The sequence below is a fragment of the Dipteris shenzhenensis genome, chromosome 3 (assembly GCF_047967505.1).
Source record: "Dipteris shenzhenensis isolate YYH24624 ecotype China chromosome 3, Dip_SZ_1.0, whole genome shotgun sequence".
NCBI lineage: Eukaryota > Viridiplantae > Streptophyta > Polypodiopsida > Gleicheniales > Dipteridaceae > Dipteris > Dipteris shenzhenensis.
Window position 1 is genome coordinate 23,536,375 of NC_141598.1, and position 27,071 is coordinate 23,563,445.

At 42.0% G+C, this 27,071-nt stretch overlaps 1 protein-coding gene across 1 annotated transcript; it reads left to right on the forward strand.

Annotated features, from left to right (window-relative positions):
• The first annotated feature begins 916 nt into the window (after positions 1–916).
• On the forward strand, positions 917–3,319 carry LOC147903536 (protein neprosin-like). Its single transcript, XM_087371934.1, has 7 exons — positions 917–1,141; positions 1,286–1,372; positions 1,471–1,689; positions 1,900–2,064; positions 2,155–2,208; positions 2,647–2,793; positions 2,945–3,319. The coding sequence occupies exons 1-7, from the start codon at positions 917–919 to the stop codon at positions 3,317–3,319; spliced, it is 1,272 nt and encodes a 423-aa protein (XP_087228060.1).
• The last annotated feature ends 23,752 nt before the right edge of the window (positions 3,320–27,071 follow it).

Genomic DNA, 27,071 nt, shown 5'->3' on the forward strand with positions numbered 1-27,071 from the left:
TTCATGATTGCTTTGCATTTTGTGGAGAAGAGGTGTGGATGGAGTTGAATTTGAAGAGGGCGATAATAACATTAGTGAGATGGCCATTGGATTGAGACACTACTCCATTTTTAGTTTTGAGTTTTTTTGTTTTCTTGGAATTCGAATTTGGAAGCTTATCTAGTATTATTGTGATGACCATTATTGGATTCATGGCATTAATCATGACTCATAAATAAGTGATACTTGTTTAGCAAGTCCTATGTGTAATGATTATAGAAAATGAGCTTGGATATCTTAAAGTCAAGCAACCAATTAAATTAAATAGAACATTTAACACTCCAATAACTATAGGGGACTTTCCCCTAGCCTGCATAATCCTTTAATTGAAGTTCCTCCCCTCCCCCCTTTATCCCTTAGTTTGATCATGAGGTTGCCCGGTTCGTTTTCACCCCTCTTCTTTTCTCTACAACTAATTAATAGGAATTTTGTTTTAAACTTCTCTAGGGGACATATAACAGTTGAATCTCCAAACATCCTACATTTTAGAAGGTGAATTTAGAACGATTCTTCATACAGCTCCTTAAGATCTTTACTTGATGACAAGTTCCTCACGCTTGTCTTTTTCCAAGTCGTTTCTTTTTCAATTGTCGTATAACTTCTTGACCGGCATTGAAATGGAGGGCAATTCATGCGCTTTCGATCATGATGAACCTTGCACGATGGCTTGTGTGCGCCCTCCTCAAAGCACAGGTGACAGCGCCCATCCACGCAGATTCAAACCAGTTGCACCATCACCCCTGCTATATATGAGGACTCGGTGCGGCCTATTTCACTCGATCACATGATTTTGTAAGTGACCTCATGCAGCTTCGATCGTTGTGTTGAATTTCCTTTGGTCACGAAAGCACGTTGTGTAGCTCAAGACCCATCAATCATGGAACAGTTTCGCTGCCATCTGTTTGTTCCATTAATTGGCATTCTTCTATGTGCACTTTACTGCATTTCTGCACTAAGGCTCCCTCCTCTTTTTGCATCGTCCGTGTCCAATAGCACAGACTTAGCCTCGCCTCGCAGTCGCAGTAACGTCGAGGCAGTCAACATGTCCAGCATCGAAGATCATCTTCGAAAGTTGAATAAGCCTGCAGTGAAGAGCATCCGGGTAATTACGATCCTCGTGTGTATACGTATAACTCTAAAAGCTGGGGTTATGGATACTTGAAATCACCGCACGTAATGCAAGGTTAGAATGTCGTGTTGTAGTCCATGATCGAGCAGTACTTACCAGAAGCGGCCTCCCATGCAGAGTTCCGATGGCGATACAATAGACTGCATACCGCGTTCCAGGCAGCTGGCCTTCGACCATCCTTTACTAAAAGACCACAAGCTTCAGGTAGGAAAAACAAGTTAGCGCCATATTTCCAGCGGTGGACTTATCTGTTCCCCAAATGTTACGCTTATATGCTGTCCTACGTGCTGCTTCCTTGGCAGGAAGCCCCTTCCACCGCCCCGCATCGATCGGAGTCTCATACTGGGAACCTGTCACGCCAAGCTTATCAATTATGGCACAAAGGTGGAAAGTGCCCTAAGGGCACAATTCCTGTTCAGCGCACTACGATTGATGATATTTTACGAGCGGGTTCTTCACCAGGCCTTTACGGCCGCAAGTTCTACGGAGCTCCTCAGGTTTTTCAAGGAGTTGATCACCAGGTGAGTGTAGCTACTGGGTACTTGCACAGAAACTGCCAAGTTTTTATGAACATTCTTGATCTGTGGTCGGACTTGCACAACTAGAGATTCTATTACCTCGAACCTTTTTGGACGAGCTCAAAAACCGGAATTCCGCCATTCATGTGAGATTCAACATGGGTCTCGATTCATAATATACTGAGTTTTTGTGGAGGTTTACCTTGTATGTAGCATTCTTTCGGGGCTGCCTACGGCGAACAAGCATATTATGGCACAGACGCAATCTTCAGCTTATGGGATCCCAATGTGGAGCGCTCTGATGAATTTAGCCTTGCCCAATGGTGGGTGGTAGCAGGGTCTGGTAGTGAATTGAACACTATAGAGGCAGGCTGGCAAGTACGTAGTAAATTTCATGCTTGTACTGTTTTCTTACTAGTTCAACAGGTGCGCGTCGTGCTCATAGTAATGCACATCTACATGCTACAGGTCTACCCAGGACTATATGGAGACAACAATCCTCGCCTTTTTGTGTACTGGACAGTAAGTAGCTGCTTACCTTGCTAACACCACTCGACTCGTTTTATCGAGCACGTGCTCCTAAGTTGAAATTTCTCAAATGCACTTATAAAGCAATTTGACCTTAGGTTCTAAAATAATGGATATTGTGTGTTGCATCTACATTTACAATGACAAATACGTGAGATTTACAATGACAAATACGTGAGCGTTCTTGGCTCCTTTATATCCATACACCGTGCTCTGTAGTGGCACGAAAAGACTGATAGGCACAGCACGGACAACATAACGACACTTGGAACTCGTAAAGAACAAAACACGATAACACAAACTGCAAGACCTCTTTTGAAGTTTAAGTTTGGATTCATGCTGATTACCTGTAATTTAATGTAGTACGTTCACTTGATTTTAAATTTCGTCGATTGCACACAGCAGGTAACCCCACGTTTAACCAATTTGCAGGCTGATTCTTACGCAAACACAGGATGTTACAACTTGAAATGTTCTGGGTTCGTACAAACAAGCAACAATGTACTTGTAGGAGGGACACTTTCTCCAGTATCCACCATTGGTGGTCAGCAAGCTGAGTTTGCACTCCTTGTATTCAAAGTGAGATTTTAAAATGAGAGTGTGAACGATATTGTATTATATCTCAGATATGATGTTGTCTGGAGATGTGCTCATAGGTTTGTATGTAAGCAATGAACAAAACCAGAGATCAATACTTCACACATGTCTATTCGATCAATGTGTTGAACAGGACTCAGGAACAAGGAGCTGGTGGCTACAATTCAACGGAGAATGGGTAGGCTATTGGCCTCAATCCCTCTTCACACATCTAGCTAATTCTGCAAAATTGTTGGAGTGGGGAGGAGAGATTGTGAATCGGCAGTCCAACGGCCAACACACAGCCACCCAAATGGGTAGTGGAAAATTTGCAGAATTTGGTTTTACAAAAGCAGCGTACATAAGAAACCTGGAGTGGGTGGATACAAGGAACACCCTTCAGTGCATACCCAATTTACAAATAATTGCGGAGAATCCCACGTGCTACGATATTCAACATGGTAGGGACAGCGTAGCAGGCACATATATCTTGTTTGGTGGCCCAGGTCGAAATTCCAAGTGCCATTGAAATGGCTGGGAAACGTGAACGAGAATCGAGATAAATAAGTGACAATGCTCACAAAGTTTAGTGTCACTTGAATTGTAAAATGTACATGACAAAAAAAAGTGGAGGTTAGAACACTAATATTTTGTCAGAAAACTTACAAGTTTATATAAAAATCCACCAATAATTAATATGGAAAAATATTTATTATGTAAAAATCCACCGATAATAGTGACATGACTTCACAATTTTTGAACTTTTGAGAAAAAATCTCTTTGAAGACACTAAGTGCACGCATTGCAAAATACTTTACTTCACTTTTCTTTATGGTTTTGCAAAAACATATTACTTCACTTAAGGCCCACCCCAGAGATGTGGATTACTTCTCTATCATTCTACTCGTCCTTAGAGCAAAAACATGCGTCTGTGAAGGGCCTCCACTATAATAGGCACATAATAGCTAAGCTAATCTCTACATGACATACCCCCACATAGGAAAGATGCAATTAAAGATCGTATTAGGAAAAGTGGGAAAATCCCATGAAATTGGAACTCTCCAAATTGGTTTGGAAGGAAAAAAGCTTGCTATTTTTTTTCAATGGAGCTTGCTTGAAACACAACACAAAGCAACTAAAGACGCGCTTGGTAGACGCGCAAAATAGTAGGCGCGTCTATAGGCGTTACTCTAGTAGAGAAATTACGGGCGTGTCTATTAGCGCGGCTAAATGCTCATCTATTTGCGCGTCAATCACCGCGTTTATTTGCGCGTTAGACCTGAGAAAATACGGGCCCGTCTAACATCCCGTTTATTAGCGCAGCTATTTGCACGTGTATTTGCGCGTTTATTTGCATGTTTACATTGAGAATCAGACGCGCATTTAGACGCGTTGTTAGACGCGCTCCAGAGAATACAGAAAGTGAGATTTTGGTGTACATCATTGCTTTCCAAACATTGCCCATTATTACCAAAGCACATAATTTTTTGCAAGCCCACATATACAAGAATTAAGGAAAATGAGGAGAATGAGACAATATGTAAAATAGTTTTGCCAATATCAATTGTGGGGCTACGGTTCAATCTCATCCTCAATGAGATCAACCCTTGCCAAACTATCTACTTCAAAATCCAAACAAGTGTTTAGATCTACAAATACATTCAACCCACTACTACTTGTGCCACTCATGTGCTCATCGAAATCAAGATCTCCAATGGTAGGCTCGTCCTCACGGGTAATGCTAGCCTCAATATCTATATCTCCTATCTCATGATCATCCTCCTCTCTTGTATCACGGTCATCATCACGTCCATGGCCATGATCATCCTCCATACGCTCCATATTAGTAAATGTACTATACATCACTTTGGAACGTGGCATAATAGGTATGACATGCCACCACCTATTATTATCCACCATTGGTTGATAGACAACCTAATTCAAACACAAACACAATCATGTTACTTTTCTTGCATCAAATATTTAAAAGCGAGTATTTTTATGTGTGTGCACAGTACCTGTTCACATTGTTGCAAAAGTATTAGTGTGTCCTTCCTACACAACAAGACAAAGCACCCATAGACGCGTGCACAGACGCGTTTCATGAACTAAATAAAAAACTTACGGGCACGTCTATTTGCGCGTCAGGAGACCCGCGTCTATTAGCACGTCTATATATCAGACTTACGCGCGTATAGACGCGCTCATACACACGTAAATAGATGCGCAAATAAACGCTTTTATAGACGCACGTATAGATGCATATCGAACAGACAGACGCGAATATAAAGGCGTTTGTAAACGCGCTGATAGACGCGCCCTTTTTTTTTTTTTAAATTTTACAGAATACTTTGTATGTTGTGTATGCTATATAGTTACAAGAATCCCATATCCACATTCTGTAATTCAATTCTTACAGGCAACCTCATTTTAATTACAATTCCAAATAAAATATTACAACTCCAAAACGCAATAAAATTGAAAGCTCAAAAAGTGCTTGTATATACATATAGCACGAAGCTAAGCCACGTCATGTGGCTCCAAGTACAAAAAATAAGGAAGCTAAGCCATGTCATGTGGCTTCAAGTACAAAAAATAAGAGGAGTCTATATACAAGAGGCACGAAGCCAAGCCAATGGCTTTAAGTACAAAAAAGAATAGTAGCACTACTTCTACGACTAATCCTCGCTGCCTTCCACGCTCCCTGATGCGCTGCCTTCTGCGCTTCCTTCTGCACCTCCTTCCTCGTCTTCCTCGTCGTCTTGTGCAGGGGCGTCCTGTAAACAAGGGACAACATATATCAATGTATGAAAAATCAAATCTTTACTTATAATTTTGGCATTATTTAATTACTTTCAAATACCTGAGGGGCATGTCCAGTCGCTCGGGTATACTGCTCCTCAGTAATCAACCCGTCATCATAGAAGTGCCTCCATGTATCTCCTCTGCGATGGTGGCGGTGGTAGGCTGTCTCCACTGGAGTAGGGTATCTGCCCACGATCTCAAGCTGCATGACCGCAATACACTTTGTGGAGGGATTAATACAAAGAAACAACCAACCTCCTAATAAACTACATAAGCAATATAATTTGAGATCGATACTTACAAATTGGGCCTCCCATGATTCAACACCCCCTGCTCCAAAATGCGCGCTCCCATACTCCTCCATCTGGATCCTCCGTGCCTCCACGTGCTGCAGACTGGGCTCCTCCCTCGCCGACTTCATTGCCTTCTTCCACTCACGCTTCTGAGCGGTGTGGGGCGGGCCCCTTGGAGGTTGACCTGCCTCAAGTCTGGCAAGCTCCACTAGTGCCTGCCTCTTAAGGGAAGATCTTTTATTGCTAAGTATCGTAACAATCTTTGACTTGGCCCATTTATCTGTGAACTGGCGATTGGGGGGGTGAGGATACCTAGAGCGAACAGTAGCGAGGGTCTCATCAGCCAACCTCTTTGGGTGGTCTTTATAGTGTATAAAGCAATCTCTGTAATTGTTAGCAATTACAGAGCGCATGAATGCCATTACATCCTTCCCCCGCGCATCCATCAAGATGCCTCCTGTCTGGGTGATGTCATAATAAATCGTACCATCACCTAGAGGCACGTCTAAATCATCGGAATCATCATCCTCGGCCTCACCGCCACATGGCCCAAAGAACTGTGCCATGCATCTGCCACCGCTCTCCCTGCTACTACGCCTGCCACCCTGTCATGTCGAGCTCGTACGCTGGCCACTCGTAGCTGGGGACTGCGCAGGACTACGCTGACCACTCGTAGCTGGAGAACCGAGTCTCGACGGTTGGGGAGTACGTCGACGGCTCGCTGAGGCAGAAGGACCTCCTGAAGGCATGGGGGAAGGGGCATAAGACGGGATGGCAGAAGGGACATAAGACGGCATGGGGGAAGGGGCATAAGACGGTACGGGGGAAGGGGCATAAGACGGCTGTGCGGACTCCGCTGGGGTGATCTCAGGCGGTGTGGGGTGGCTCGGAGTCTGTACTGCCGACTCCTGGGGAGTGTTAAGGGTACTTGTCATGTACCCGTATAACTCCGCAGGACTAGGAGGGTGTCCTAAAATATTATATAAATCCTTCCATATCGATTCACGCGGATTAGGTGAGCTAGAAGCACTTCCTCCCCACATGTTAAACTGGAAAAAAATAAACAAATCTATTACTTTGGGAGCTGAGAAGAAAGGGGGAAAAAAAAAAAGAGGCTCTGTCAGAGCGCGTCTATAGAGCCGTCTAATCTTCGCGTCTATAAACGCGTCTAACAGAGCGTTTACCAGTTCAAGTAAAAGCGCGTCTATCACCGCGTCTAACAGACCGTCAAAACATCCGTCTAACAATGCGTTAAAAAGCGCGTTTAACAGCCCGTCCAAACATCCGTCTAAAAACGCATCTAAAAGCGCGTCTAACAATTCGTTTAAACTTCCGTTTAACAGATCATCTGTTTGAGCGTCTATATCCGCGTCTGTGCATGTCTGTAGCAAGCAAGACGCGCAAATAGACACGCCTGTAGACGCGGGTTTAGACGCGCCCTCAGACGCCTGTATACACGCGCTCCGACAGTCGAGAATACTCAAAAGTGGAAAAGGATGTTTCGCCCGACAAAAGAACGTGTCGCTCATACCTAGATGCTGCGTTTCGTGGATGCGAAAAAGTACAAAACTGGAAAGAGCAAGCAAGAACAACTTCAAAAGGACTTACTTGGAAAAAGGTATGGAAGGATCTTTCTTTTCCAAACTTGTTTCTTCTCCTCCTCTTCTCCTTGTTCGTACTCCTCTTCTTTAGGCTTGGAAGCAAGCTGTGTAGGTACGGTCCCTTTGTCTTGAGTGAAAGCTTGGAACTGTGTGTGTATGGGAGGCTCTCTCTTAAGCTTCGAATCTATAGAACTGCTAATAATGAAGGAAGAAAGCCGCTCGCGAAGTTTAAGTAGTTAAAAGAAAAGCAAACCGAGCGGCGCGCCGAAAAGCAGGTTTAAAAGTCACGGGTATATTACAAGTGCATCCATGCATGTGTCAACGATTGCATTTTGTTTCGTGGACTACATAAGGATGCAAGAGAGTGTCCTACTTGTGGAGAGGCAAGATATAGAGCAGATCTCAAAACCTTGGATGTGCCTCGTAAGGTATTGCGACATTTTCCCATAATCCCTCGCATCCAACATATGTTCAAGTGCAAATCTATTGCAGAGCTCATGTCATGGCATTCCTCCCATTGATCAACCGATGGCAAGTGGAGGACTCCCGTGGACTCTCCTGCGTGGAAGCATATTGAAGACACTTGGCCAAGCTTCAAGGAAGAACCTAGGAGCTTAAGACTTGGATTGGGTATGGACGGTGTGAACCCATTTGGTCTCAAAAGCACGTCTTACAATGTATGGCCAATGGTATTGGTGAATTACAATCTTCCACCCTCTATGGCTATTAAGAAAGGACATGTCATGTTGTCCCTTCTAGTTCCAGGAAAACATAAAGTCAAAAACCCTGATGTTTATTTGGAGCCTTTGATTGATGAGCTAGAGATACTTTGGAGAGGTATCGAGGTGCATGATGTGAGCAGGCCTCCCTCGTCACGAGACTTCAACTGCAAAGCAGTCTTGATGTGGACGATGCATGACTTCCCAGGCTATGGCGAGTGTTCAGGTAAGCATTGCATTTTTATTTATGAATAGGCAAAGGATGTGGCACCCTAAACCCACCTTCCACTCTTAATTGCATCTATTGTTCAGGTCTCACTACATCGGGTTACCATGCATGTCCTGTTTGTGGTCCTTCGCTAGTTGCCTCACGGGTAGACGCATTGAATAAGGTCATCTATGAGAATCACCATCGATTTCTCCCACCTGATCATCCTAGATATGTTGCCCCTTGGAATGAAGTCCTCCCACAATCACTCACCGCGGGAGATTGGATGAGAATTTGGGACGGTTCCACGACTCCTCCACCACTTGGCATGAGCCGTTAAGGGTTTGTAATTATTGGTTGGAAGTAAAGATTGGCTATATTGGCTGAAAGTAAAGATTGCACGCTAACACTTTATTTTGTTTAGATACTCCATCTTTTATCGTTTACCATATTGGTCCCACCTCAATATCAATCACCTGCTTGATCCCATGCATATCTTCAAGAATGTGGCATCTACCATTTGGGAGCATTTGAATGGGACACGAGATTCAGCAGGCATAAGGGAGGATCTACGTACCACAGGGAGGATGCATGAAGCTTGGCCTCAAGAGAGACCAAATGGGCGTGTTTTTTTACCTCGTGCACCGTGGATGTTATCAAAGCTAGAGATGGCGACGGTGAAGCGCGCTATTACTATAATTCGTATTCCCACTGGATGCATGAGGTGTTTGAAGGGAGCCTTTACAAAGAGCAAGAAAAGAGTTGTAGAGCAATTATATGGCTTGAAATCTCATGATTGGCACAAGATGCTCCAAGTAAGTATTTTATGTGCATAATATATTTTTCCTTTCAAATTTGTGAGTGAATAGCTATAAGCAACTAATCAACCACCTCCTCGCGGGTTCAGTTCATACTACCTACTAGCATTTCACGTAGTGCATCGAAGGACATGAAAGATTGTATTTACAAGATGGGCGAGGTTGTGAGGTATGTGAGCTCAAAGGAAATAGATCCCACCACGCTTGAGATTGCTCGAGTTATGTCAATGGAGGCGGTTTGTTTAGTGGAGGAGACATTTCCACATTCTATTCTCACAAGCCAACTACATCTCATAGTGCATTTGGTGGATGAGATTGCTATATGCGGTACTATACATGCACGATGGTTGTTCTTCCTCGAGCGCTTCATGAAGACCTTGAAGGGCTTCGTGAGACAAAATGCAAGACCCGAAGGTAGCATGGCCGAGGGTTGGTTGGTATAAGAGTCACTTGTATATATTTCTGAGTTTATGTGGATAGCTCTCTCCCACGACTATGGAGAGATGATGAAGACCTAAGGATGACCTCTATTGTGCCTCAAGGGAAAGGATGCAACAAAGTAATAGACACGGAGTTGCATAATAGTATCAACCTCTTTTGTGTGCTTAATAGTGATGTGATGAAAATATGGGTGACAAGATACGAGGATGCAAAGGCAAGAAGACAAGAAGAAAGGGCCCTCTTTCGTATACACCACGGATCTCGTGTGCCATACCCTCAGCATCTAAGAGCACTTCCAAAGGATATTCATGTGGATTGGCTACTTGATGAAATGGAGAAAGCAGAGAAAGACGAGGGGATGCATATCACAATGGAAGAATGGCAGTATGCTAGGGGATGCATGAGCAAGGTCAGTATATAGAATGTTATGCATAAGCTAGGAGCTTTCAATAATTTAGATTGCTTATTTAATTGATTTTTTCTTGGTGTAGTGCACTATGTTCAATGCTATATGGTGTGAGGGCAAGCATTTTCGAACACAACGGATTGATGATAAGAGAAACACACAAGATTGCGGCGTCATTGCTAGCTTTGAGGGAGCCAATGGAGCCATGGATGATTATTGTGGCATAATCCAAGATATTATTATGCTTGACTTTCGATGCTTCTTTGTGTATGTTTTGGATCTAAAGTGGTTTAAGGACATGGTGGAAAGAGGCCCTAATGCAACAATCAAACGCCATGCAAGTGGCTTTGTAACTATTGACTCCACAAAGTTTTGGCAAAGTAGGAAGGACACACTAGTACTACCGCAACAATGTGAACAGGTATTGTGCACACATATAAAAATACTCGCTTTTAAATATTTGATGCAAGAAAAGTAACATGATTGTATTTGTGTTTGAATTAGGTTGTCTATCAACCAATGGTGGATAATAATAGATGGTGGCATGTCATACCTATTATGCCATGTTCCAAAGTGATGTATAGTACATTTACTAATATGGAGCGTATGGAGGATTATCATGGCCATGGATGTGATGATGACCGTGATACAAGAGAGGAGGATGATCATGAGATAGGAGATATAGATATTGAGGCCATTACCCGTGAGGACGAGCCTACCATTCGAGATGCTGATTTCGATGAGCACATGAGTGGCACAAGTAGTAGTAGGTTGAATGTATTTGTAGATCTAAACACTTGTTTGGATTTTGAAGTAGATAGTTTGGCAAGGGTTGATCTCATTGAGGATGAGATTGAACCGTAGCCCCATAATTGATATTGGCAAAACTATTTTACATATTGTCTCATTCTCCTCATCTCACTTAATTCTTGTATATGTGGGCTTGCAAAAAATTATGTGCTTTGGTAATCATGGGCAATGTTTGGAAAGCAATGATGTACACCAAAATCTCACTTTTTGTATTCTCTGGTTTGCGTCTATTTACGCGTCTAAATGCGCGTCTGATTCTCAGTGTAAACGCACAAATAAACGTGCAAATACATGCGCAAATAGACGCGCTAGTAAACAGGATGTTAGACAGGCCCGTATTTTCTCAGGTTAGACACGCACGTAGACACGATAATTTATGCGCAAATAGACGAGCTTTTAGATGCGCATTTAGATGCGCCCGTAATTCCTCTACTAAAGCAACGCCTATAGACGCACCTGCTTTTTTGTGCATCTACCAAGCGCATCTATAGTTGCTTTGTGTTGTTGTGTATCCTAACAATCTTTGACTTGGACCATTTATCTATGAACTAAACATTGGGGGGATTGGGATACCTAGAGCGAACAGCAACGAGGGTCTCATTAGCCAGCTTTTTTGGATGGTCTTTGTAGTGAATAAAGCAATCTCAATAGTTGTTAGCAATTGTAGATCACATGAAGGCTATGATGTCCTTCCCCCATGCATCCATCAAGATGCCTCCTATCTAAGAAGATCGTACCATCACCCTCTGGCATGTCTGCATTATTTAAATCATCCTCGCCCCCACCATTACCCTCCCTAAAGCAATGTGCCATGCATCCCCCACTGCTCTCTCTGCTACTAGACCTGTTACCCTATCATGTCAAGCTAGTACACTGGCCACTCGTAGCTGGAGAAGTGACTCTCGATGGCATGGGAGTACGTCGGCGGCTCTGTGAGGCAAAAGGACCTCTTGACTGTAGGAGGGAAGAAGGGGCTCCGCTTTGTAGCCGGCTAGGCTATCTCGACTCCACTGGGGTAATATTAGCTGATGTGGGGTTGGGGTGGTTTGGAGTCTGTACTGCCGACTCATAGGGGGGTGTTTGTAGTACCTGTCATGTATGTGTATAACTCCCCAGGAGTGAGAGGGTGCCCCAAAATGTTATATAACTCTCGAAAGATGGCATCCCAAAGATCAGCTGAGGTTGAAGAGCTTCCTGGCCACATGATGAACTGAAGAAAAGAAAAGAAGAAGATTACCATCGAGCATGCCCTCGTCCCGAGATGCAGAAGAAAAAATAGAGTGGCAACCTGACATTGAGCAAGCATTTATAAACTCCTGTATTCTTTGAATTAGAGTGACAAAAGTCTATATCTGCTTGCTCAATGTCAAGCTATTGAAGCTTCACGTGGGGAAAAAGAGAGAAGGAAAGAGACGAAAGAGAGGAAAAGAGGAGAAAAAAGAACGGACATAAGAGAGAAATAGATAGGAGAAAAGAGAAGGAAAGAGAGGAGAAAGGAGAGGAAAAGAGAGCAGAAAAAGAGAGAAAAAGAGAGGAGAAAAAATAGAGAAAAAGAGAGGAGATAAGAGAGAAAAAGAGAGACATAAGAGACAAAAAGAGAGAAAGTGAAAAGAGAAAAAGTGGGGATAAAAGAGAGAAAAGGAGAGAAGGAAAGAGAGTAGAAAAGAGAGGAAAATAGAGGAAAAGAGAGGAGAAAAAAGAGAGAAAAGGGAGGAGATAAGAGAGAAAAAGAGAGACAAAAAGAGACGAAAACAGAGGATAAAAGAGAGAAGGAAAATGAGAGAAAAGGTGAGGATAAAAGAGAGAAAAAGAGAGAAGGAAAGAGAGGAGAAAGGACAGGAGGAAAAGAGAGAAAAAGAGAGAAGGAAAGAGATGAGAAAAGAGATGAAAAGTGAGGAGGAAAAAGAAAGGAGATAAGAGAGAAAAAGAGAGGGGAAAAGAGAAGGAAAGAGAGGAGTAAGGAGAGGAAAAGAGAGGAGAAAGAGAGAGAAAAAGAGAGGAGAAAAAGGAGAAAAGAGAGGAGAAAAAATAGAGAAAAAGAGAGGAGATAAGAGGGAACAAGAGAGGAGATAAGAGAGAAAAAGAGAGAAAGTGAAAAGAGAAAAAGTGGGGATAAAAGAGAGAAAAAGAGAGAAGGAAAGAGAGGAGAAAAGAGAGGAAAATAGAGGAAAAGAGAGGAGAAAAAATAGAGAAAAAGAGAGGGAAAGAGAGAAAATGAGAGACCATTAGGGGAGAGATGGGGTCTCCAAAGGGCCTCGTAAGGAAATGATTAAGAGCAGGATTAAGCTAATTAGAAATGAGCCCACTATGGTAACCCATGGGCTAAGAGCCTCTTAGCATTGATTAAATTTTGGCTTGGGATAGGCCTCATTAAGAGGGCTTAGGTGACTGCCAATGTGTGCCCTTGATCTAAATTAAGATCAAAGGCTAAGATAAGTGGAGGAGGTTTTGAATTAGAGCCATTGATGAGCAAATCAAGATGGATGGCTAAGATCTAGGCGCATAATGGAGAGCTAGGATGGAGAGGCCTTTCAAGTTGGGCCCTTGATTAGGATCATGATGGAGGGCTCACAATGAGGGACCTAATAGAGGGCCTAGATCAAGTCAAAGCTCATGAATGCCATCATTAATGCTCCTTTTAGCTGCCCACATTCGTGGAGTACCACATCCCTAGATCTCCATCTTAGATCTAGGGGCGAGATTCAAAGCGCCTCCTTGCCTTTTCTCCTCCCTAGATCTCCATCTTGGATGAAGGGCCCAGATTCAAGCACCTCCTTGCCTTTTCTCCTCCCTAGATCTCCATCTTAGATGAAGGGGCCGGATTCTAGCACCTCCTTGCCTTATCTCCTCCCTAGATCTCCCTCTTAGATGAAGGGGCCATATTTTAGTACCTATCACCATCATCTCCTCCCTTGGATGTAGATCTTTATCTATGGTCTTGATTGAAGCATGTTTCTCCTCTCATCTCCTCCATTAGATCTTTCTTTTAATCAAGGGTGGAAATTGATCTCTATCATCTTTTGATCATGTCCCTTAGATCTACCCCTTCATCTAATGGTTGGGAGTGCTCTCCCTCAAATTTGAATGTATCCCTTGGATAGAGATTTCATCAAGGGCTAGGATTGAAGACCATGGGTCCAAACTATGGGCTAGAGGTCTCCCGTCCTTAAATGTTTTTGTCTGCCCACCATCCACCTCAACATGGCAATACCCCACCAAACAAAGCACTCTCATTGGTACACCTCAAATTTCTCACTAATCCCTTGAAATTAGGAAACACTAATTTGAGGCCCTTTTGAGACCCCAAATCTCCCCTAATGGAAAAGAGAGGATAAAAGAGAGAAGGAAAAAGAGAGAAAAGGTAAGGATAAAAGAGAGAGAAAGAGAGAAGGAAAGAGAGGAGAAAAGAGAGGAGGAAAAGAGAGAAAAAGAGAGAAGGAAAGAGATGAGGAAAGAGACGAAAAGAGAGGAAAAGAGAGGAGAAAAAAGAAAGGAGATAAGAGAGAAAAAGAAACAAGAAAAGAGAAGGAAAGAGAGGAGAAAGAAGAGGAAAAGAGAGGAGAAAAAGGAGAAAAGACAGGAGGAAAAATAGAGAAAAAGAGAGGAGATAAGAGAGAAAAAGAGAGAAAGTGAAACGAGAAAAAGTGGGGATAAAAGAAAGAAAAAGAGAGAAGAAAAATGAGGAGAAAAGAGAGGAAAACAGAGGAAAAGAGAGGAGAAAAAAGAGCCAAAAAGAGAGGAGATAATAGAGAAAAAGAGAGACGAAAAGAGATGAAAAGAGAGGATAAAAGAGAGAAGGAAAAAGAGAGAAAAGGTGAGGATAAAAGAGGAAAAAATAGAGAAGGAAAGAGAGGAGAAAAATAGAGAAAAAGAGAGAAGGAAAGAGATGAGAAAAGAGACAATAAGAGAGGAAAAGAGAGGAGAAAAAAGAAAGGAGATAAGAGAGAAAAAGAGAGGAGAAAAGAGAAGGAAAGAGAGGAGAAAGGAGAAGAAAAGAGAGGAGAAAAAGAGAGAAAAAGAGAGGAGAAAAAGGAGAAAAGAGAGGAGAAAAAATAGAGAAAAAGAGAGGAGCTAAGAGAGAAAAAGAGAAGAGATAAGAGTGAAAAAGAGAGGAGATAAGAGAGAAAAAGAGAGAAAGTGGAAAGAGAAAAAGTGGGGATAAAAGAGAGAAAAAGAGAGAAGGAAAGAGAGGAGAAAAGAGAGGAAAATAGAGGAAAAGAGAGGAGAAAAAAGAGAGAAAAAGAGAGGAGATAAGAGAGAAAAAGAGAGATGAAAAGAAAGGATAAAAGAGAGAAGGAAAAAGAGAGAAAAGATGAGGATAAAAGAGAGAAAAAGAGAGAAGGAAAGAGAGGAGAAAAGAGAGGAGGAAAAGAGAGAAAAATAGAGAAGGAAAGAGATGAGAAAAGAGACGAAAAGAGAGGAAAAGAGAGGAGAAAAAAGAAAGGAGATAAGATAGAAAATGAGAGGACAAAAGAGAAGGAAAGAGGGGAGAAAGGAGAGGAAAAGAGAGGAGAAAAAGATAGAAAAAGAGAGGAGAAAAAGGAGAAAAGAGAGGAGAAAAAATAGAGAAAAAGAGAGGAGATAAGAGAGAAAAAGAGAGGAGATAAGAGAGAAGAAGAGAGGAGATAAGAGAAAAGAGAAAAAGTGGGGATAAAAGAGAGAAAAAGAGAGAAGGAAAGAGGAGAAAAGAGAGGAAAATAGAGGAAAAGAGAGGAGAAAAAATAGAGAAAAGGAGAGGAGATAAGAGAGAAAAAAAGAGATGAAAAGAGAGGATAAAAGAGAGAAAAGGTGAGGATAAAAGAGAGAAAAAGAGAGAAGGAAAGAGAGGAGAAAAGAGAGAAGAAAAATAGAGAAAAAGAGAGAAGGAAAGAGATGAGAAAAGAGACGAAAAGAGAGGAGAAAAAAGAAAGAAGATAGGAGAGAAAAAGAGAAGGAAAGAGAGGAGAAAGGAGAGAAAAAGAGAATGCAATCCCTTATTTCCTCATGAATGCAATCCCTTTCTTCATTCATGCAATCCCTTTCCATCATTCATACAATCACTTTCCATCATTCATGCAATCCTTTTTTTAGAAGGGGAAGGGGAAGGGGAAGGGAAAGGGAAGAACACACAATCAAGACTTTTGTATCATGTCTGTAGATGCATCTAACAGTGTGTCTCTAGGTGCGGCTGTCTGTTTTTCCAAAAGACAGATGCGTTGTTAGACACGCTGTTAGAAGCATCTATAGACGCACTCCAACAGATGCCTTTTTCTTTGAACAGATGCCTTTTTAAAAGAAATTGAAAAGGACATGCACTCGATGCCAAAAAGAACAACACTAGTACCAAAAACATCCCTACCCTGCATATGACAAAGGACTAATCCAAAGAGAGCTACTTCCACAGAAGATCAACCACCAAGATACTTACTTTGGATAGAGGTATGGAAGCTTCTTGTCCTTCTTCAAAGCTACTTCTCTTTCTTCTCTTCCTTGTTCACCCTCTTCTCTTGTGTGCTTGGGGATGATTGTGTAAGCCTGGAGATGAGCGTGGGTGCTTGGAGGTAAGTGTGGATGCCTGGAGCTATGTCCATTAATAGAAAAGCAAGCCGCGCGATGCTAAAAGTATGTGAAGCAAAGCAAGCATGGTAAAAGTAGGTTTGAAAATTAGCTCACAGTCTGTGCATCTAAAAGCGCATCTATCAGCGTGTCTAGCAGCGCGTCTAAAAGCACTTCTATTAGTGTGTCTACACTACATTTTAGACGTGTCTATAGATGCGTTCCACTTAGATGCTCCACAGAGTTTTGACATTTACAACTCATGTAAGAATAAATTTTTTGGGTTGTTTATTTGTAGGATGTTTTCATCTTCAACAAGTAGCTCCAATGAGGATGAATCCCTCCATATCCACCATCGCGAAATATGGTTGGAACAAAAAATCAAATGTATGTGTGATCGATGTCAAGGAAACATGTATCGTGCATGCAGAATTACACTCAATCATGTCTCTAAGTATGGAGAATGGGATGCGACCGTAAACATGGTAAGTGCTAAAGAGTTAAGGTTGATTGAGATACCTATGGGTGTTCATGTGTTTGAGTTATGATCCCGTTTTAATTTGATACAAGATGCCATGCCACACCCGCATATGTTGCCCTATGCTCGTCATGAGGAGGCAAAGCATTGGAGATATGAGCTGGGATCTTTAGGAGGGACTGTTACGGATGCATGGAGTGATGGTGATAGTAGGCCTCTGCCATTACCTCATGAGGTCATGGAGGAGGTGTTTTACGATATGGTGCAGGATTTATTTGTCCATCAATCCTCAGGTAGGGGTGATAGCATAGAGCAGGACGATGTTTTTACCGTAGCATCAACTCCACTATTTGAGGGGTTCACATTCTCTGTTCTACATGCCTCCCTTGAGTTACTAAACTTGCAAACCATCTATGGATAGAGAAATGCATTACTCAAGTAAGATTTAAAGTCTATTTTGCAAACATGGTGAAATATGCTAGTGGGTCAATTACTCGAATGTTTTTTCTCATTTATGGTCCACGTGTAGGCTATTGTGTAAAATGCTTCCAAGGGAGAATAAATTACCGACTTTAAGAGATATGGCAAGGCAACATGTGACCTCTCTTGGAGGATTAGATTACAAGCGCATCCATGCATGTGTCAACGATTGTGTTCTGTTTCATGGACCACATAAGGATGCAAGAGAGTGTCCTACTTGTGGAGAGGCAAGATATGTCGCCCCTTGGAATGAAGTCCCTCCATAGTCACTCATTGTAGGAGATTGGATGAGAATTTGGGATAGTTCTATGACTCCACCACTTGGCATGAGCCGGTAAGGGTTTGTAACTATTATGTGCTATATTGAATGGAAATAAAGATTGCTCACTAACACCATCTTTTGTTTAGATACTCCATCTTTTATCATTTACCATATTGGTCCCACCTCAAGATCAATCACTTGCTTGATCCCATGCATATCTTTAAGAATATGGCATCTACCATTTGGGAACATTTGAATGGGACACGAGATTCCGCAGGCATAAGGAAGGATCTATGCATCACATGGAGGATGCATGAAGCTTGGTCACAAGAAAGGCCAAATGGGCGTGTCTTTTTGCCTTGCACTTGTGAGTGAATTAGAAGTAGCTAATCAACCATTCCTTGTGTGTTCAGTTCATACTACCTACTAGCATTTCTTGCAGTGCATTGAAGGATGTGAAGGATTGTATTTACAAGATGGGCGAGCTTGTGAGGTACTTTACAGGATACAAAATGTGAAGCGTATCAATGCTCCATGCAAGATGTTCATATTGCTAATATGGCGTACTTTTTCCATTCTAGGTATGTGAGCTCAAAGGAAATAGATCCCACCATGCTTGAGAATGCTAAAGTTATGTCAGTGGAGGTGGTTTGTTTAGTAATGTCAGGCTATTGAAGTTTCACGTGGGGAAAAAGAGAGAAGGAAAGAGAGGAAAAGAGAGGAAAAGAGAGGAGAAAAAATAAAGGAGATAGAGAAAAAGAGAGGAGAAAAGAGAAGGAAAGAGAGAAGAAAGGAGAGGAAAAGAGAGGAGAAAAAGCGAGAAAAAGTGGGAATAAAAGAGAGAAAAAGAGAGAAGGAAAGAGAGGAGAAAAGAGAGGAAAAGAGAGGAGAAAAAAAGAGAGAAAAAGAGAGGAGACAAGAGAGGAAAATTACCACCAAAAGAGAAGGAAAGAGAGGATAAAAGAGAGAAGGAAAAAGAGAAAAGGTGAGGATAAAAGAGAGAAAAAGAGAGAAGGAAAGAGAGGAGAAAAGAGAGGAGGGAAAGAGAGAAAAAGAGAGAAGGAAAGAGATGAGAAAAGAGATGCAAAGAGAAGGAAAGAGAGGAGATAAGAGAGAAAAAGGGAGACAAAAAGAGAAGGAAAGAGAGGATAAAAGAGAGAAGGAAAAAGAGAGACAAGGTGAAGGAAAGAGAGGAGATAAGAGAGGAAAATAGAGAGAAGGAAAGAGATGAGAAAAGAGACAAAAGAGAGGAAAAGAGAGGAGAAAAAAGAAAGGAGATAAGCGAGAAAAAAAAGAGGAGAAAAGAGAAGGAAAGAGAGGAGAAAGGAGAGAAAAAGAGAACGCAATCATGCAATCCCTTTCTTCAATCATGCAATCCCTTTCCATCATTCATGCAATCCCTTTCTTCATTCATGCAATCACTTATTTCCTCAGGGACGTCACTCCTCATATGTAACCCTATCACGTGAGTTCAACAGAAGGATATTTTTTATTTCTAGAATTTACAAAATTAAATATACATAAGGGGCTATTTAAAATAGTCTTGGAAAAAATTTACAGATTTGTATAGAAAAGGGGTACATTTTATTAATGAAAAATTTACAGATAAGGGGATTAAAAACATAGGCCTTGAATGCACATGATATAGTCTTTATAGATAGTGACCCCCTCGAGCTTCTTTCCATCATTCAATATGAAGTCGTTTTCTTGGAAGTGGAAGGGGAAGGGGAAGGCGAAGGGAAAGAGAAGGAAACATTAGGGGAGAATTGGGGTCTCAAAAGGGCCTCATAAGGAATGGATTAGTCCTAATTAAAGGGCCAAGGTAGGTCCCAAAAAGTCCTAAACCCCCCTCACCTAGGTGGGTTAAGCCCATAAGTGACCCCACCTCTTACACCTCTTACACAACTCTTACTCCTAGGTGGGAACCAAAAAATTCAAAATTCAAAATTCTAATTTTGAATTCCCTCCCTTCTTCTCTCTCCTCCCTCCCTCCCTCCCCCTCCTCCCTCCCCCTCCCTCACTCCCCCTCCTCACTCCCTCCTCCCCCTCTCTCCACCTCCCCCTCCCTCCCTCCCTCCTCCCCCTCCCCTCTCCTCCCCTCCCCCTCCCCCTCCTCACTCCCTCCTCCCCCTCCCTCCTCCTTTCCCTCCATCCCTCCCTCCTCCACGCTTGCTCCTCCTGCCCTCCCCCTCCCTCCTCCATCACTGCTCCTCCTCCCCCCTCCCTCCTACTCCTCCCTCCTCCCTCCTTCCTCCTCCACGCCTACTCCTCACCCTCCACACCTGCTGGTCTACCCCCCTTTCCTCCTCTTCAAATATCGGTCTTCTCTCCCCCATCCCTCCTCCTCCTCGCCCTCCCTCTTCCTGCATGCTGCTCCTTCGAGCCTGCATCTCCACACCTTCTTCTTCTCTACACTCCTTTAGTCATGGAACCATTTGAGGACGTCTCCAACAAGTACCAGGTCCACTTAGAATTGGAGGCTGAATATGCAAGCACACGTATTCTAGGATTGAGGAGAGCTTCCAAAATCCACAGTTTTTGTTTGCAATGAAAGAAGCATCTCGACCTTTGGGTAGAAGGATCCTTGTATCCTTTAGATCTTGCCAACCAAAAGAGCCCCCCTTTGCATACAATGCATGAGCTAGTTTGGTTTGTTGGAAATGGACATGCGAGGTTGCTTGGTTATTGCAATCTGTTAAAGAATGCTCAATCAATGGCTATGCAAGCAAGTGAGATGCACAGAGCCCAAGCAGAGATGCTAGCACATTTAGGAAATGGCACCATTGTTGCAATGCATAACTCTATGCAGGATCTTCAAAGGGAGAACCAGGATCTTCATGATAAAGCCAAAGCATTGGACTTGGAGCAAAGTGCATTAGACTTGGAGTGACATAAATTAGAAGAGTCACTCTGTAACCTAGCTGAGTCCAAAAAAGTCTTGGAAAGATCTATATACAATCAAGTTCAACGAGCTGTAGAGAAGGAACAAGAGAAGGCAAAAGAACGAGTGCAAAAGATGAAAGAAACACCTTTGGGATTGAAGGAGAGGAAAAGAAGGTACTTACATAACATGGATGCATTGGCACCCACTGGTGGTGCTAGAAAGAGGAGAGTCCGGGCTAGCGCATCTATTAGCACGTGTACACTGAGAAAATACGGGTGCATCTAATAGAGCGTCTATTTGCATGTGTATCAGGCATCTATTGGCACGTCTACATTGAGATTTAGACGTTGATTTAGACACAAAACTGAGAATAAAAAAAGTGAGATTTTGGTGCACGCTGATAAATGTACATCACTGCTTTCCAAACATTGCCCATGATTACCAAAGCACATAATTTTAACAAAAATATCAATGCTTTTTTGCAAACCCACATATACAAAAATTAAGTGAGGTGAGGAAAATGAGACAATATGTAAAATAGTTTTGCCAGTATCTATTGAGATATCGAGCTCCACTCGTGATATGTCAGGGTGACCGTTGTGCATTTATGTCACCGACTTGTTGGCTGCAGATGCAGTTGGTACACCACCCATGAATAATAGCTGGATGACAGCTTCTTTATGTACTCTAGTTTGTGGCTCAGTTAGTATGCCACCTTGGTTAGCTAAGTTTGGTTTGAGACCCACATATAGGGTTAATCTATTCCTTTTGTACTGGCTTTCACAACTAAGAAGAGGAAAACTGTTTTCAGCCTCCACCTTTGTGTATATTCCCCCATTTTGTATGTGAGAAAGCTACAAGTGAGACTCCTTCCTTCTCTCCCACTCTCTTCACATGGTATTAGAGCCTAGTTCATGGTAAGGAGCTCAAGAAAGCAAACCAAGTTCGTGGTGTCTTGGTAAGAGGATCAATGTTGATTTCCTTTTTCGAGTTTGGAAGCAAATCTCTGCAGGTAGCACAGCCGGAAAGTGCAAGAGTGCATTGTCTCAAATTGGGATGCCCTTCACAGTGTGGTGAGAGGGCAATATATGCTGCAGGATAGGGCATAGCCCTTGGTGACATTATTTTTTTGATTCAAGGCCATTTTCGGGCCCATTTTGGTGGCGAAATTATTCTATAGGCAATCAGAAAAGTGCCCTGTTTTTGTTGTGCGACCACTGTTATGTAGGTCGGTGAAAAGTTGCCACAGAAATTGCATTATATGCTTGTGCATAGAGATATTGGGAGTGACAAAATCATTCTTATTATCTGTTGATGCAAAATTGTCACTAGAAAGTGACTGTGTGGTCAAATACCACTTTCGTCAGTTTTGCAGATTTGCCCTTGTGAGGCAAAAGTTGTGTTTTTTGCAGTGACAGAATATTTTGCAGTGTTGAACTGTAATGGCGTCTAATTCTCTTTCACAGATTGTCACTGAAAAGCTTGACAAGAACAACTTCCAAGCATGGAAGTTTAGAATGATGAATTTCCTTATGGGAAAAGGCTATTGGGAGTTCATTACTGGAAATGAAGAAGAACCAGTTCTTCCTAATGTTCCCAATCAACAGGAAATGCAAGCATTTAAAGGCTGGCATGAGAGAGCCAGAAAAGTTATGTACTGGCTGTCTATCAATATTTCAGATTCTATGATTGTGCATATTCAGGATGCAAGCACGCCGAAGGAGGCATGGGATACTTTGGCAAAAATGTATAGCACAAATACACAAGCCAGGAAAATGCAGCTAAAGCAGGATTTGCATAATGTGCAGAGAGAAAATATGAGCATCAATGACTACCACATGAAGGTGAAGAAGATTGCAGATGCACTTGCTTCCATTGGGTCACCAGTGGAAGATGATGATTTAGTTTCTGTGACCTTGAATGGTCTAGGAAAGGATAATGCACAATTCCGGACATCCATTGCCGTCCGTGAGAATTTTTTGGATTTTGAGGAGTTGATTTCTCTTCTACTTTCTGAAGAGCAGAGAAATGGTGGTCCCTTATCTGTAAATTTTTTCATTAATAAAATGTACCCCTTTTCTATACAAATCTGTAAAAATTTTCCAAAACTATTTTAAATAGTCCCTTATGTATATTTATTTCTGTAAATTCTAGAAATAGAAAATATCCTTCTGTTGAACTCACGTGATAGGGTTACATATGATGAGTAACCCCCTCGAGGTTTAATTTGACATGCATATCAATAGAACTGGAGAATTTGCAACAAAATGCGAGGAGAGAGTTTTATATTTTCCAAATGGTCCCCCATCGTGTTTTCCTACAAATTCCTATGTCTCTTTTGGTTCTCACTTCTACCTTATTGTTTTGCTATCTTTGGCCTTGTGGAATTCTTCCTTGATGATGAGAAATGTTTTTGCTTTGGAACAGTTGACTCCCAGGCCCCACCTTTCAAGAGGAAGCTAGACTTTTCTACTGCTATTATTAGACCACAACAATCACCAAGTAATTATCTGGTGATATCCTATGCACTCATTGATTGCATATGTCAGCATATAGAATTCAACGTATATAAATTTTGGAACAGGCAAAAGGAAGAGACTAGAGCAGAATGCTGATTCTTCCATCACAAAACAAAAGGAACCAGAAGAGGACAAGTCTCCAGATTTTCTCCTATTTGAGTTTCTTCACAAATGCAAGGCTTAGAGTAACTTCCACATATACCATAGTATTTTCAACATGGAGTTCACAATGAGCTCTGTACTGGAGCATCATAAAGATTTTCTTTTAGACCATTGGGATACCTTCAAAGAACTGACAGAGGCAGGAAGAATTGTGGAAGGTGAAAAGGTTTTTGTGCATATAAATCATATTGTCTCCATTGACAGGCTGAGGTACCATGTGAATAGAAGATTTGACAGCATGCCTGATCAATATAAATTCAACTATAACTTGCACACCAAAAAGTGTAGAGTGCTTGAGGAAACCATGGCATTCCTTATGTACATTTCCTTCAGTCAGGAGTCTTTGGATGAACAAGGGCGGGAGACTCAAGAAGAAGACACATCTGAAGCAGAGGAAAAAGAGGATGTTTCTTTGGTAACAGAAATGGCAGAGCAAGAAGAAGATATCAACCTTCAGGATGAGGGGCTGCAAGTGGCTGCTCTTGACCTTGTTCAACTGAGGACAAAAACTCTTAGGGGAGCAGAGCCAGTTGAAGATTTTGATATTCAGAGTAGCAACTATGCAGTGCCCATGCTTCCAGGTGTCTTGATTGGTGGAAAAGATTATGTTTTACTCCATGATATAGAGTGTATGTTCAATTTGAGGGAGGACTATGCCATTTCCCTTATTGCCCAAGCTTCAAGGCTTGACAAGGAGGTTGGCATAGAGGATGACCATTCACTACTGGCTTTGGAAACAATTTTTGATCCTGCAGAGGCCCTTACTTTTTGTTTCAAAGAGGCTGAAAAGTTCCAAGAGCCAGATGAAGCTGCCTTCCAGCTCACACAGGAAGCTATGAATCTCTCAGCACTATACACGGAAAAGCTTAAATAAGAGGCTGGACTGGAGGGGAGAGGAATAAATCTTTGGAAAGATGAACTGCTTGTTGCTGATGAAAATGAGAAGGTACTTCAAATCAAATAATTTGTCTTTTGCTTAAATGTTTTGTAGGTTGTGTATTGTCTCACTCCAATCTTTTGATATGTGGCAGCTACAAATTGAGGATGACACATTCCTCCAGAGATCAAGTGGAAGTAGGCCGGTTCGATTTCACAAACTGTCAGGACTAACTCATTATATTCATGATCTAGGTAGTGCTAAGATCTTGATTTACCATAGGCAGTTGAGCAACAATAGAGAAGCCATTGTTTACTTCATAAAATGTTTGTCTAGGGTTTTAGGTGGACATGATCTTTCATGGCAAAAGAAAAAGATCATTTTGATAGAGAGGTTGTCTGCCATAGATATATTTGGAGATTATGTGAATAAGCAGGCCTCTAGGGCCGCTTACTTTTTGTCTTACACTTCTTATGCATTAGCATGTGGTGTTAAGGAGCCCAAATGTCTGGAGGGCTATGGAAAACACAAGCTCATAAGGTTTCGAGAGCCACCCATGATTGCATCAGGCCACACAATCCAAGAAGAAGAACACATGGAGACAGCTGAAGAAAAGGATACCCCTCCCAGACAAGCAACAGAAGCAAGCATTAATAAACAAACAGTTGACATCAAGCCAATAAAGAAGAAAAAGACTCCAATCAAGATAAAAAAGAGAGTTCCGATCGGCAGGCCCTCGGAGAAATAGGATTTAGTCATCAAATATAGCACAAACATTATATTGAAGTTGAACTGATTTGTACAAAGTCTTTGATGTCTGGTATGATCTTGTATAAATGAACAATAAGTTGAAGATGAAATGATTTGTACATTTAGATAGAGTGGTGTCGTTAAATATTAAACAAACAATATATTGAAATTATGAACAAATTGTATTACGTTTAGATCATATGTTTCACAAAAGAAATATTGTTGATGCATAACACCAAGAGTCACTTGTTCCACAAAAAAAAATTCTATTGATTGAGTTTGAAAACATGTGGACATAACACCAATAAGTTACAAATGAGTCCTATTCATGTTTACTTGTCCATTTATGGTTTCTAAATATCTTCGATTCCCTCCATTGTCTATGTCTCTCTGCTGGCATTGAATTGTCTAGAGTGTGTCTTTGTCTTTGCTTTTGGGCTAGAAGAAAAGCAAGCTTGATTTTGGAGCTAGCAACTTTTCTTTTAGCATGCAACCTCTGTAGTATGCCTCGGTAAAACCATTGGAAGACTTCCTTCAGACTATTTGCCTTCTGACTCCCTCCATAGTGTTGTGTGTGTCTAAAAAATGCATTATGTGCCATGTAGTGAGACTTCTCCATGCCTTGGCCGGTAGACCAAATTGCTGGGCATCCATAATTTTTGACAAAATAGGGAAGGTGGTTATAGATGATATGCTGTAAGACATAAGAATGCATAGTAAGTAATAAAAAAAAGAGGATCACACTTAAGTAAAAGAAGAAGACAGAACCTTACCATGTAGTGAGTTATATTGCAGGCTGTCCACGCATCTTTCATTGACTTCCCAAAATGTTTAATTGCCTCCTCAAAGTTCTTGTAATCACTCTTTGTCCATGTTACTTTGTCATAGAACATGAAGAGTGTGGGGGTTAAAGGTCACTGTGCCTTAACCCCAGTTATGTACAATACTCAAACACATATATAAATGAATGAAAAAGAAGATTAGGGTGGTTCTGCACCCACCAAAACTTGTGTGGCTCTCTGCCTCTCTCTCTCCTTCTTCCGTTCTTGCTTCCGTTGAGAGCACTCTCAACTGGTATCAGAGCCCGGGTGATCTAGCTGAGCGTGCGTGAATGCTTGGAAGCTCAGCAGCTCTGTGGGAGGAAGGAGAAGCTCTATGGGAAGCTTTGTGGGTGACTTTACTTGCATCCGAGTGTGCAGAGACCTTGGAGAAACATTTGGAAAAGTCACTTTGGCTTTGCGAAGTGGTTTTGAGAGCCTGTTAAGAGCTTTCAAAGAAAAAGTCGTTTTTTGAGCTTTTCCCTGTTCCGTTCGATGACAGAGACTCCGTATTGATTTGTAGAGGCAACTATTGCTTGCTTTTGGTGTCCACATTACTTCAGGAGCCTGGAAACACCTTTATTCTTGAATCCGGGATCATTTCAGTGGATTTCTGACTCACAGTGTCAGTTTCTGCGTTTTTTTCCCGGGTGTTGGAACTCAAGTTTGGAGCAACCATTTGCAAATCTGTCAGTTCCGGTGGACTCAGGAGGTCCTAAAACTTCTATGTTGCTCATCATTCGCACTCCGGTGGAGTTTACAGATAGCTCTGTTTCAAAAAACGTTTTTCAGTCTGTGTGTTGGACCCAGTGATTGAGACCACGGTTTCCAAAACCGTCTGTCCCATTGCATTCCGGACGCCCAAAAACCCCTACCTATCAGTTCTTGCGTGATTCGGTGGAGGATTTTCAGAGTTATAAATCTCTGTGTATTCGATTTCGTCTCTCTTTATGCATTTTTCATACTAAGGTTTTGAAACCTTAGATTTATGCCACATGGCAGTGGATAAGTGTTGACTCCCTTTTCTCACTCATCGGTTGGGATTTTGGAGTTCTGGCAGAAGAGAGATATTTGCAGATTTTCTTGCTGAGTCCGATTATGCAATGGCGCCCATGTTTTGAGGCATCTCAGGTTCTATTTTCAGTAGCGGTCATTACCGTGGGACTATGATTTCTTGAGCATACCTTATGCAGATCACTCTGGTTGCAGTTGTGCGCTCATTCGTGGTATGCATTGGGTTGCAGTGGATGATTTATAGGCCATTTGGATTCATTGCGGTCCTTGTTGGATGCGCTGATAGGCCCAAATTGCCTTGTGGGATGCTATTTTTTTATGGACGCTTTGCACGTGGATGCTATTTTATGCTGAGGGACAGCTTTGACACATTGTTGGTGATGCACTGATAGTGCTATGCT